The sequence below is a fragment of the Crocodylus siamensis genome, chromosome 7 (assembly GCF_052110815.1).
Source record: "Crocodylus siamensis isolate JL-2025a chromosome 7, ASM5211081v1, whole genome shotgun sequence".
Classification (NCBI taxonomy): domain Eukaryota; kingdom Metazoa; phylum Chordata; order Crocodylia; family Crocodylidae; genus Crocodylus; species Crocodylus siamensis.
In genome coordinates, this window is record NC_143401.1 from 63315394 (window position 1) to 63328409 (window position 13016).

Consider the following 13016-nt stretch of genomic DNA (forward strand, 5'->3'; position numbering starts at 1 on the left):
GAGGCTGGCACTTCATGCTAAATTGGACGTGCAGGGTGGTGCAAGGCCTGATCCTGGCATAAGAGCTGCTCAGGGGTGGAACGAAACACAGGTCCAGGTGGGAACAGCACAGGAAACCAGGGCACAATCTCAGTGTACAGGGACCAGTCCCAGCACATGGGGCTGGATGGAGATGGGATTGGCATGGTATCCAGGGGCATGTGTAGATGAAACGGAGGCCCTAAATTGAACTGGTGGGTTTTAAAAAACACCACTTCAATTTAGGGCTGATTAAACCCCTATGTTGCGTACACACCCTACTGACATACCTGCCTCTCCAGCGGGGAGAGGAGGGCAAGCTGCCAGCAGGTGGAGTGGTCCCTGGGCTGCAGTGGGGGGCTGGTGCTTCCCTCTGTGGCGGCAGCAGCCCTCCCCCTCCCCAGGCAGCACCTGCCCGCAGGCATCTGGCTCGGGTGGTCCCGGGGGCACCACAGCCATGGAGAGAAGCATCAGGCCCCCATGCAGCTCAGGCAGGCAGGCAGGCTCCAAGGAGGAAAAAAAAAAGATCAGGCTCACCGCTTTTGTTAGATGAAGCCTGCCTTCCCGGGCTGCTGCCAGGCTGTCTGCAGGGCTTCCTACAGAGCCACAAAGCTGCATGGAGCCCAGTGCTTTGCTACACAGCTGTAGGAGTTTTAGTTTGCTGCACCCCAAGTCATTTAAGGCACATTACGCCACCAAATTTCCTACAGCAGCTGGAATTAATGCACAAAACACCGCCGATATGTACAAACACTGACACCATTAAATGGCGCAAAAGCATTTAGCCATCTTTGAAGTGTCACACACACACGCCTCTTGTTTCATGTACACACAGCCCAGGTGTATGGAGGCCAGCTGAGACCACATGGAGCCTGATCCACAAGTGAGGGTTTGAGCGGATATTGAACAGGGCCCAATCCAGCCCACAAACTGGCCCTGTGCTACTGCTCTGGCCCACAGGGCAAAAGATTGAACAGACTGCCCCACTTTGTAATAGGACACAAGTCTCTGGGGCTTATGCATACTGCTGCAAGAGTGGGTCCTGATGAGGACAAGGAAGACTTGAGTCTGCAGCACTAAAGGTTCTTTCCTTAGCAACACTGCCTCTTTTTAGACTGAATTTTCCAGTCATTTTACCAGGGTGAGTCCAATTTTCTTATTTTCCTGTTCTCCATAGATTTTTAAATGGAACCATATTTAACTCTATATAGTGAAATATTCAGAACCTTGACATGTTAACCAAGACAAAAGATTTGATATTCCAATGACATTATCCTTTTAGTCCAAAACTTCCCAGAATTACTTTGAGCAAGTAGAAAACTCTTGTACCATTAAATTATATATTTTGGCCGGCAACCAAAGTTGTAACTGATCTTTCATGCATCACCATATTAATTCTTACATAAGGACAACCTGAACTTGAACATTTTCTGGAGTGTATACAGCACATAGCTATATTTCCTTCATTGTGAATTATGCCCATCTTTTTCCCCAAGTTAAGTTCCATGACAAAGATGTAGGGATAAAATACACTTATCATCAGTAAATTTCCTTGCATCTTTTACTCTCTTTCAGAGTATTGAAAATTTTGTTTAGGTTTACTTCCTATTTTCATGTTTTTTAAAATAAAATTCTCTTTAAAATGTCATACCATAACACCATTCCTCATCTACTTCTCCTTTATGTCAGTGGTTTTATTATGGTTGAAATGAAAATTAAAATCATTCATCTAGGTCTAGAGTAGTCCAGAATAAATCTGTAGTGATGCTATATTAATACATCCTACCTCTCCTGTATTAAAAAGTATTGGCTTAGGTTTGTGGCAATCTTTCGTTTCATTGGATGGTGCTCCAAACAGCTGATCACGAACAGTATCCCAGAATGGATCTCCTTCTACAGCACCTGTAAGTGAAAACACAATTTTGCTGGTTTTTCCTTGACATACATTTGTCAAATTCTTTACTTGCATTTCCCAGAAATATTTATCTATCTAGACTGAGATTTTTAAATGAGTTTAGGGGACCTGTGTAATAGGGCTACACTAAATTTCGATGAGTGTTTCATTTTAAAGCTGCTTCGATGTGTATCAAACTTGAGATAACTAAATTGAAATGAAACAAAAGGCTTCAAAACAGCTTTGAGATGAAATGAGAGTACTTGAAAAGTTTCAAAAATTTCAAAACATTTCAAATTTCAAAGCAGGGCATGCTTGCAGCTAAGCAGAGACTAAGTGGGGGGGAAGAGGGGGAAAAGAACTGCTCTGATATTGACTGTGTAGGAGGCCAGTGACTGATCCTTCCCTGAGGTCTCTTCCAATCCCAGTGCTCTGGGGGAGGGATGGAAAAACAGCAAAAAACGCATTGTATGAACTGAGCTTTCTCTGCCTTGAGGTCAGCTTATTGAGCTGTGTATTCCAGCAGCTCTGCATCAGAAATACTATCACTTCCTACTTGCATCTGTTCCTAATACCCTTTATAATTATGTTCATTCCTTTCAATTTACTCATCCTGCAAAATCCTCTTTTTGTGTTTGTTAGTCTATTTTGCTTCTTTTCCCCCAGAAAAGAAATCTGTGCTTTCTCTCACAGTGTGCATTCCATTCACTGTGCAGGGAAACAGCATATATTGCATATTATCATATGCAATTTATACAGGAACACCTACATACACGTATATATTTTATTTATTACTTAAATACATACATACAATTATCTACATATATTACATAAATACATATTCTGGTTCTACTGGCAGTAAGGAGAGGGGAGCAATGATACTGCCTGAGTCTGCATCCCCTCCAATAGGGGAGGGGAGTCAGGTGTCCAAGAAGAATGGTCGCTCCTTAAGGAGACGATCCTGCAAGCCCAAAGGGAGGTAATCCCAACAACGGATCAAAGGAAGCAGGAGGGCACAAAAGCCCCCGTGGCTCACCAAAAGCATCTGAGAATGTCTCCTAACTAAAAGGGAGGCATACACCCAATGGAAGGGAGGGGCCATCACGAGGGAGAACTAGACTGCGGTTGCTCGGGGATGCAGGGCAGCAGTCAGGAAGGCCAAGGCAGAGATGGAACTGGGACTAGCTACCCGGATAAAGGACAAGAAGTCCTTTTTTAAATATACAGGGGGCAAAAAGAAGGTACCGGGTTACATGGGGCCCCTGCAAGACACACTAGGAAATCTTGTTGTCACACCAGACGACAAAGCTAACCTATTTAATGACTTCTTTGCCTCCATTTTCCTAAGCAGGGACCAGATCAGCCCCCCCACCAGGCCCCACTCAGGCCCCAGGGGAGGTGCACCTAGGGCAAGGGTCAGTGAGGATGTAGTTAGGGAAGTTCTGGAGGGACTGGATGTATTTAAATTGCCTGGTCCAGATGCCTGGTCCACTCTGGGGTGGCCCAGAGTGCTGAGAGAATTAGCTGAGGCCATTGTGGGACCCCTGGCATGGCTTTACGAGCACTCGCGGTGCTCTGGTGTGGTGCTAGAGGACTGCAAGAGGGCCAATGTGGTTCCCATCTTCAAAAAAGGGAGGAAGGAGGACCTGAGAAACTATAGGCCAGTTAGTCTTACCTCGATCCTGGGTAAGCAGGGGGGTTATGCTTAGGGGCAACTAACATGAGTTCATTAGAGGCAGGTCCTGTCAGACCAACCTGGTGGCCTTCTATGATCGGTCACAAAATTCTTAGATGGAAGGGTAGCAGTGGACATAGTCTTTTTGGACTTTTGGAAGGCCTTCAACACTGGCTCTCACCCCATTCTCATTAAAAAACTGGGGGACTGTGGTGTCAACACCTACACAGTCAAACGGGTCACTAACTGGCTGGAGTGCTGCACCCAGAAAGTGGTGGTGGATGGGTCATTTTCAACCTGGAGGGATGTGGGCAGTGGGGTCCCGCAGGGCTTGGTCCTCGGACCCGCACTGTTCAACATCTACATCAGCGACTTGGACGAGGGGGTAAAAAGCACCCTGTTCAAATGTGCTGATGACACTAAGATGTGGGGGGATGTGGGCATACTAAAAGGGAGGAATAGACTGCAACCAGACCTAGACAGGTTACAGGGGTGGGCAGATGAGAATAGGATGGGATTCAACACTGACAAGTGCAAGGTGATACACCTGGGGAGGAAGAACCAGCACCATACCTACAGGCTTGGGAACTCCCTTCTCATCAGCGCAGAGGCAGAAAAGGATCTTGGAGTCATCATTGATGCCAAAACGAACATTGGCCGGCAGTGCGGGGATGCAGTCAGGAAAGCCAACCGCACGTTGTCATGCATCCACAGATGCATCTCAAGCAGGTCCAAGGAGGTCAGGCTGCAGCTGGAGTACTGCATCCAGTTCTGGGCGCCGCACTTCAAGAGGGATGTGGACAACATGGAGAGGGTGCAGAGGAGGGCCACTCTCATGATCATGGGGCAGCAAGGCAGGCTCTACGAGGAGAGGCTACAGGACCTGAACCTGTTCAGCCTCCACAAGAGAAGGCTGAGGGGGGATCTAGTGGCGTGTTACAAACTAGTCAGAGGGGACCAGCAGGCATTGGGGGAGTCCCTGTTCCCCCCAAGTGCTACCAGGAGTGACTAGAAATAATGGTCACAAGCTGGCAGAGGGTAAATTCAGATTACACATCAGGAGGCGCTACTTCACTGTCAGGTGGCTAGGATCTGGAACCAACTTCCAAGCAAAGTGGTGCTGGCTCCTACCTTGGGGGTCTTTAAGACAAGGCTAGACAAACACCTTGCTGAAGTCGTTTGACCCCAGTACTCATTCCTGCCATGGCAGGGAGTCGGACTTGATGATCTGCTCAGGTTCCTTCCGACCCTACAAACTATATGCACCAGCCATACCCCCCCAATCACGATGACAACAAGCAGCACCAGCATGACAGTCTCCTCCACCCCTGTTTCACTTCCCAGTCTGAGCCTTCCAGTGCCAGAGGAAGAGCTGGAGGAAGAGCCAGAGCTGGATCTGAGTGCCATAGCAAAGGAAATTCTGGACAAGGAAGGGGGAATCATCTGAGTTTGAACTCCACACCCCTCAAGTTTCCCCTAGAGCCAGGCTTCCTTCCCCAGAAGGCACTTCAGAGGAGGTTGAGGTAGAAGCTGTTGAAGCAAGTGACTCAGCTAGGTCTGCTCCTCCCATTGCTGTGCCTCTGCCTGCTGAGAAGGGGGAAAAGGCAGCATCCAAACATGCACCCACATCCCAGAAGCAAGGGGTTAGTGTGGTCTGGGATCATTTTGAGAAGCAGATGATCCCACATATACTATCTGCCTACACTGCTGAGCCAAAACCAGCAGGGGCAAGGAAACAAAACACATGAGTACCACGGGGATGCTGATTTATCTCTGCAGGCACCACCCCCTTGCCCTTGCTCCTCCTCAGCCTGGGAACAGTGGGAGCATGCCCAAAAAGAAGTCCCCCTCTCACTCAAAAGCCCCCATCCCCCCTGAAGCAGAGGCAGGCCACCATGGAGCAGTGCGGTAAAGGAAGGCACACAGGGAGGCGCATTCCCAAAGCAAGCAAGGTCACCCAGAGCATTGGGGAAAGGTTTGCTGTGGATGCCAGCCCTTCTCCTTTGTTGGGTGGCCAGGGTTCAGGCAGAGTATAGAGCTCGTGGCCCCATTGTACAAAATGCCCTTCTGCACAAGCTTCAACAGGACGGTGGTGCCCTCCCTATATGAGGCATGCAGGGAGTACTTGAGGGAGAAGCTGCACAAGGTAGGTCTGCAGGTGGCCTTACACTTCATCTCAGACATCTGGAGCAGCTGAGGTGGAGATCATGCATACCTCTCCCTCACAGGGCACTGGTATGACCAGGCAGGTTGTTGGTGGCCTCTCCGTCAAGCTGAGGTGATGGATAAGTTCTACACAGCAACCAAGATCATGGGGGCCATGAACCACTTAGTGCAGGAGTGGCTGGTTGGGAAGGGCAAGCTCACCCTTGGGTTGATGGTCACCGACAATGGAGCCAATATGGTCAAGGCAGTCCATGATGCCAAGTTTGTTGGCATCAAATGTGTGGCACACAAGTTCCACCTCATAGTCAAGGACACCTTGGAGGGGGACAAGGCTGCCAGCGATGGTGCCAGCACCACCAGCAAGCTCATTTCCAAATGCAGGAAGGTGGCAAGCTACTTCTACCAAAGCATCAAGGGGGGCAAGATGCTGCAGGACAAACAGGCAGAGCTGAACATCCTACAGCACAAAATCATGCAGGATGTGGAGACTCGATGGAACTCCACATGCCTGATCCTCGAGAGGCTGGTGGAGCAACAGAAGGCCATCTGGATGGCCTTGATAAGAGAAACTGGGATCAGTGACCCCCTTAACAGAGCTGAGTGGGATACCATCTACCAGATCTTGCTGGTCCTCAAGCCCTTCCTCGAGGCCACCAAGATCCTCAGCACTGGTGATGCCTTCTTTAGCCAGGTGATCCCTGTAGTGAGAAAACTTCAGAACCAAATAGAGAACTTTCAGGGGATCAATGTTCCTGGCTAGGGCAAGCCATTGTCACCAGACATGCAGGCACTGGTCAGGTGGCTGAAGGAAGGCATCAGGAAATGGCTTGATCCCTTGCAGTCCAGTATGGTCCATGCACTGGCCACCATGGCTGACCCAAGGGTGGAGGGGAGCATATGCAGCAGCAAAACCCTGGATCACTGGACAGAGGTGCTGGTGAAGAGAGTCAGGGAGGACGAAGGGCGCAGGCAGTGGGATGTGGAAGAGGGGGATTCACTGTCCTGTGCCAGCACGCTATCCACCAGCCAGTCTCCTCTTCCACCACAGGTGCTGCCAATGAGGGCCAAGAGCATGGCTTTCATGGTGGGGTCCAGAGGCATGACACTCCGCCATCAAGCAGGTAGTACTCAGGCCTTGGTGGCTGCTTATCTCACTGAGGACGTGAAGCTACTGCTGTGCACCCCCTTGGCCTACTGGGCAAGCCACAGCCAGATGTCACCTGATCTGGCCATGATTGCCCAGAAACACCTGTCCTGTCCACTGACCAGTGTGCCAAGCTTCTTTTTTTTTTACCCTTGGGTTTCACAACCATTTAGTGCCCCACTCTCAGAGCTGGAGGGGGCACTCACTGTATCACCAGCCAGCTGGGGAAGAACATGTCCCTGCTGAGCTCCCAGGCCAGGATGAACTTGGAGGTATGAGTGGGGGCTAAGGGAATGAAGGAGGCCCCAGGTCCTGAGCATGGCCATTAATACTGCACCCTTCCAGGGTTGGCAGTCTCTGATGGTACAGCAACCCCTAAGAAATGCCAGGACCAAGGACCTCCCTGGTGAAAGGCAGGTAGGAGGCACCTTATAACGTCCAGCCACCACATGCACGCACAGTCTGGACAGGGGAAAGCCCATACCTGTCATATCTTTGACAGGTGTGAGGCTTGGTGGATGCAGTGGAGTTGAGAGGCTCCAGGTGAGCTCAGCTTAGCTGCCTGGGATGCCAGCTTTGTCAGGCTGAGGAAGCACCTGCAGTTGGTGTGTGCATTGTTCCTGGATGGAAGGAATAGTAAAGAAGCCAGAGGCTGGCATGCAATGCAGGCAAGAAAGCCAGTCAGTGAAAATGGCAATGGAGGCATCAGTGGGAGAGGGACAGGCTAGGAGGGAAGGAAGATAAAAGTGATTGTGTTAGGTAAAAGTAGAGAGGTACCTGGGGAGTCAGATGTCCAGTGGGTTGTAGTGTGTCAGAATTCCAATGTGTACATTGAGTCCATGAGTTTCTGTATTCAGGAGGTTAATGAAGTGAAGTTCATAGGCTCATCTGTGAAAAGTACTTTGTAAATTCCCTTTGAGGATCAGGTCTGAGAGACTGGAGACAGGTAGCTGCGTGTTCTTGTCTTTGATGGATTTTCAGTGTGAACCCATTCTGGTGTGCACTTGTTGCTTAGTGTCTTCTATGTATTTTCCATCAGGGCATTTGGTGCCATGATGGAAATATGTACTGTGAAAATAACTCCATACTGGAGCTATTGCTGGCAGGTTTTGCACATCTTGTCATGGCATGGTCTGGATCCAGTCGGTGTATTTTAGGGTGTAGGAAGTTGGCTTCTGGTGATGATATTAGGGAGGTTCAGTGCTTGTTTGACCACCTTTCACAGACAAGCCTGTGAACTACAATCCATCAACCTCCTAGGTACAGAAACTCATGGACTCAATATAGACATTGGAATTATGACACACTACAACCCACTGGATTTCTGATTTCCCAGGTACCCCTCCACTTTTACCTGCTACATTCCCCTTCCCTGCTACCCCAGCCTGTCTCTCGTCCCCTGATGCCTCCATTTCCATTTTCACTGACTGGCTTCCTTTTTTTTAGTCCATTAGGGCCATGACTGAGATGAAGCTTGCAGCCCCCCTATCTATTATCTTTTCCAATAAGACATGGTGGCAGGCAAGAAGAGAAGGTGCCCACAGGGTAGAGCTGGCATGGTCACAGGGCCCTAGGGGTATCATGGCCATCTCTAGGGACCCTACTCCATGACAAAGTGCAGTTTCTCAAAAACCCCTGTACCTATATCTCCTTGAAAACTGACAGTCTTCATGGCCTCAGCAAGTGCTACCATGCCTGCTGTTTTCACCCCACTCCACCTTAACACACACACGTGACTTGAGTTTTGCTTGTCTGGACCTTGGGGTGCAGTTTCCCAGAAACTTTTGCAGGATTTCTCCTTGAACTTGGCAGGATTTTTGGCCTCAGCAGAGGCTATCCCTGCTATTTTCATTCAAATCAGGAAAGAAATGATAAAGTTATAGGCATTTTCATGATTCCCCATTATAACCTATGGGCGAAACGTCGAAATGCATCAAAACAGCAAAACAGTTTTGATGAAACAAAATGGAACAGTGCTTCAAAACAGTGAAATGAAACACTGTCCCTTTAAAACAGCAAAACAGAAGTTGAAATGAAATGGTGCTCTTTTGCACAGCCCTACCGCGTAAATCATTTTCAAATAGACATTTAACTTTTTAGGTTCCTTTATAGATCCTAGTTCTAACTTATCAGTATTTCTAATGCGACTGTCACCATAACATCTAGGTAATGAACATGAGTTACAGGCGTGTGCAAAATGGGCTGTATTTGATTCAGATTTGGCCCAAATCAGGGGAGATTGATTTAACTCATTGATTTGGACCACTGTCCCAATTCAATTCAGCTGAATCCAAATCTGAAGATTAAATGCTGATTTGGAGAATCAGTGATTTGGCCATAGACACAACTTTACATGTTTTTTTCTACATACCTTGAAGTACTAGGCACAGCTTGTGAACACTGAGATGGTGGCTTTGAGGCCAGGACAGGAGTGTGGGGGGGTCCCCATGCACTCCGCAGCAGACCTGGAAGTAGACCAGAAGTACTACTGGTCCACTTCCAGGTCTGCCACCGAGCACGCTGGTGACTTCCCTGCACTCCTGTGGAATGCTCCATCCACCCCACCATCTCAGCATTCACAAGCTGCCTGGTACCTTGAGGTATATAGAAAAAACATTTAAAGCTGTGAGTGACTACATACAGCTGGGAAACCTGTAAGTTTATTAGGGGTGCTCATCAGGATCTGGGGAACATCTGTTCCCCAGAGTGCCCCAAGGGATGACAAGATCGAATGGTCACAAACTCCACTGTAACTGGTTCAGGCTGGACAGAAGGAAAAACTTCTTTACTGTCCAAGCCCCCAGAGTTTGGAATAGACTGCCACCAGAGGAAGTTCAAGCACCCACTTTGAACATCTTCAAGACACATTTGGATGCTTATCTTGCTGGGATCGTATGATCCCTGCTGACTTCCTGCCCCTGGAGCAGGGGGCTGGACTCAATGATCCTCCAGGGTCCCTTCCAGCCCAAATGTCTATGAAATCCATGAAATCTATGAAGGACAACTGGTAACAGATAGGATAGCTAAAGCAGAGATTCTAAATGAATTCTTTGCATCAGTGATCCCGGACATGAATATGAATATGCATCCCATTAGGACTTTAGACAAGCCCAGGATAGATACCAACCCACCAGCAGTTCATGCAGACCTAGTAAGGGGGCATCTGGAGGGGCTGAATGTATTTAAGTCAACAGGCCCTGATGATCTTTACCCTAGGGTACTTAGGGAATTAGTTGGAGTCATAGCAGACCCACTGGCACAACTGTTTGAGTACTCGTGGCACTCAGGACAAGTCCCAGAGGACTGGAAAAGTGCCAATGTGGTCCCTATTTTCAAGAATGGGAGGAAGGAGGAACCAGGTAACTATAGGCCAGTTAGCCTCACCTCTATTCTTGGCAAGACCTTTGAGAAAACAGTTAAAGATCACATTTGCGGGGGACCAACAGGTAAAATAATGCTAAGGGGCAATCAGCATGGGTTCACAGCAGGCAGATCCTGCTTGACCAACCTAGTTTCATTTTACCACCGGGTCACAAAATGCTTGGATGAGGGAACAGAGGTAGATGTTGTTTACCTAGACTTTAAAAAGGCTTTTGATACAGTCTCACACCCAATTCTTATAAACAAACAAAAAAATTGCAATGTAGATTATTACACAGTCCAGTGGGTAGAAAATTGGCTTATGAGAATGCACCCAGACAGTGGTGGTGAATGGGTCAGTTTCTACCTGGACAAATTGCAGGCTGTGAAGTCCCTCAAGGCTCTGTCCTGGGACCAGTACTATTCAATATTTTCATTAGTGACTTGGATGAGGGAGTGGTAAGCACCCTGTTCAAGTTTGATGACAACACAAAACTATGGGGGGAGGTAAACATACTAGAAAGCAGGGAGCAAATCTAAGAGGATTTGGACAGGCTGGGGAGGTGGGCGGAACAGAATAAGAGAAAGTTTAACAGAGATAAGTATCATGTATTGCACCTGGGGAGGAAGAATCATCAGCACTCCTATAGTCTGGGAGGGACCATTCTAAGCAGCACAATTGCGGAAAGGGGCCTCAGAGTCATAATCGACTCCAAAATGAAAATAAGTCACCAGTCTGATGAAGTAATAAGTAAAGCTGCATTCTTTCTTGCATAAGTAGGTGCATCACAAACAGGTCCAGGGAGGTGATACTTCCCCTCTATGTGACATTGGTCAGGCTGCAACTGGAGTACTGCATCCAGTTTTGGTCACCGCACTTCAGGAGGGATGTGGATAACCTGGAAAGGGTTCAGAGGAGGGCTACCTATCTGGTTAAAGGCCTACAGAAAAAACCCTACGTGGACCAATTGGGAGACCTTAACCTCTTTAGCCTCCACAAGAGGGAGCCAAGAGTTGGTCTTGTGGCCGCCTAAAAACTCATTGTGGGGGTCAGCAGGAAGTGAGAGACAATATTTACCAGGGTGACAGTTAGGGTAACTAGAAACAATGGACACAAGTTAAAAGAGAGCAACTTCAGGCTGGGTATCAGGAAAAAGTTCTTCACACTGAGGCTCGCTAAAATATGGAACAGGCTTCCAAGGGAGGTGGTGTTGTCCCCGTCCTTGGAAATACTCAAAAGGAGACTGGACAGACACCTAGCTGGGGGTCATCTGACCCCAGCGCTCTTTCCTGCCCAGGGCAGGGGTCGGACTCAATGATCAAACAGGTCCCTTCCAACCCTAATAACTATGAAACTACGTCCGAATCATCGAATCTCTCCAAATCAATTCAGTGTTCCAATTTGATTCAGAGAGATTAAAGGGTCTCCTGATTTGATTCAGATTCAGAGATTCAGCCGCCGAATTGGGCCAAATCTCTGCCAAACAGAATCAGCTAATGAAGCTTCACACAGTCCTAACGATTTATTTAAAGGACCACCCAGAAACTAGTTTAGATCTCCCATCCTGTCCCTGCTTTAAAACAGCTGTCTCTCTTCTCTCCGGTTTCTTGGTGTGTACAATAATGGATTGTTGAAATTTAAATATTTTAAATAGGATCATAAGATCACGACCCTTTATATATATTGGGAGATCATAGATAAACCAATAGTACTCATTTGGAAAATGAGGCTACTAATTGGCCAAGTGCACTAGCTGAATTATAAAAGCACATTGTTAGTCTAAGTAATCAAATCACTTAAAAGTCCACTGTTACCATGTGATCTGATCAGAACAATGGGAATTCATAGTCCTCTTTGTGGATCTAGGAACTAGTAGCAAAAGGAAGCAAATAAAAACATTAAATAAAAGTGCTAATCGTAACTGTGTAGAGAAACAATTAGGAAGAATTTGTAAATATAATATCCACTGCAAGCAGAGAATAATTATAAACAGATCAATGTCAGAATGGTTAGAGGTATCAAGTGGGGTTCCACAGGGTATGCATCCTGTGTTATTTATCTTCTTTACTGGTGATGTAGATTGCTAATAAAAGGAACAGAAAGCTTGAAGATGGTACAAAATGAGGACAGACTGCAAACATTTTGGATGATAGGAATAGAATTCAAAAGGAACTTGATAGACTAGAGACCAGGGCATTAGACATCAGAAGAAAATTAAGTGAAGAGAAAATAAAAATGTGAGGTGTTACACCAAGGCAATGAGAGCCAAGTGCACAAATACAAAAGAGGAGACGCCTAGGCAGGAAAACTACTGAGAAGCACTGAGTTCTAGAGCAGCAGATTCAACATGAACCAGCACCATGATGCAGTTGCTGAAAAAGCATGTGCAATTTTGGAGTGTATTAACAAGAATATTGTGTGTTAGACAAAACAGGTGATAGTACTACTCTACTTCGTGCTAGTTAAGCCTCAGCAGAAGTATTGTGGGCAGTTCCAGGCTCTGCAGTTTAAGGATACAGAGAAACTAGAAAGGATCCACAAGTGAATGACAAAGATAATCACAGAATCATAGAAATTTAGGGTTGGAAGGGACCTCGTGAGGTCATCTAGTCCAGCCCCCAGCACAAAGCAGAGCCATCCCCAGCTAGATCATCCCAGCCAAAGCTTTGTCTAGCCAGGTTTTGAAAACCTCCAAGGATGGAGCTTCCCTCACCTCTCTGGGTAACCTGGCTCCAGTGTACGGAAAAAAAAATTAGCC

The 13016-nt window shown here is 47.4% G+C and overlaps 1 protein-coding gene across 5 annotated transcripts in view; it reads right to left on the bottom strand.

Annotated features, from left to right (window-relative positions):
* ASAH2 (N-acylsphingosine amidohydrolase 2) overlaps positions 1-13016 on the bottom strand; it is a 56297-nt gene that overhangs the window by 14933 nt on the left and 28348 nt on the right. For all 5 annotated transcript variants that reach the window (XM_090058171.1, XM_090058169.1, XM_090058168.1 and 2 more), the window contains one exon: positions 1805-1920. In XM_090058171.1, the coding sequence (XP_089914297.1) occupies positions 1805-1920 (116 nt within the window). The remainder of the gene's footprint in view (positions 1-1804; positions 1921-13016) is intronic.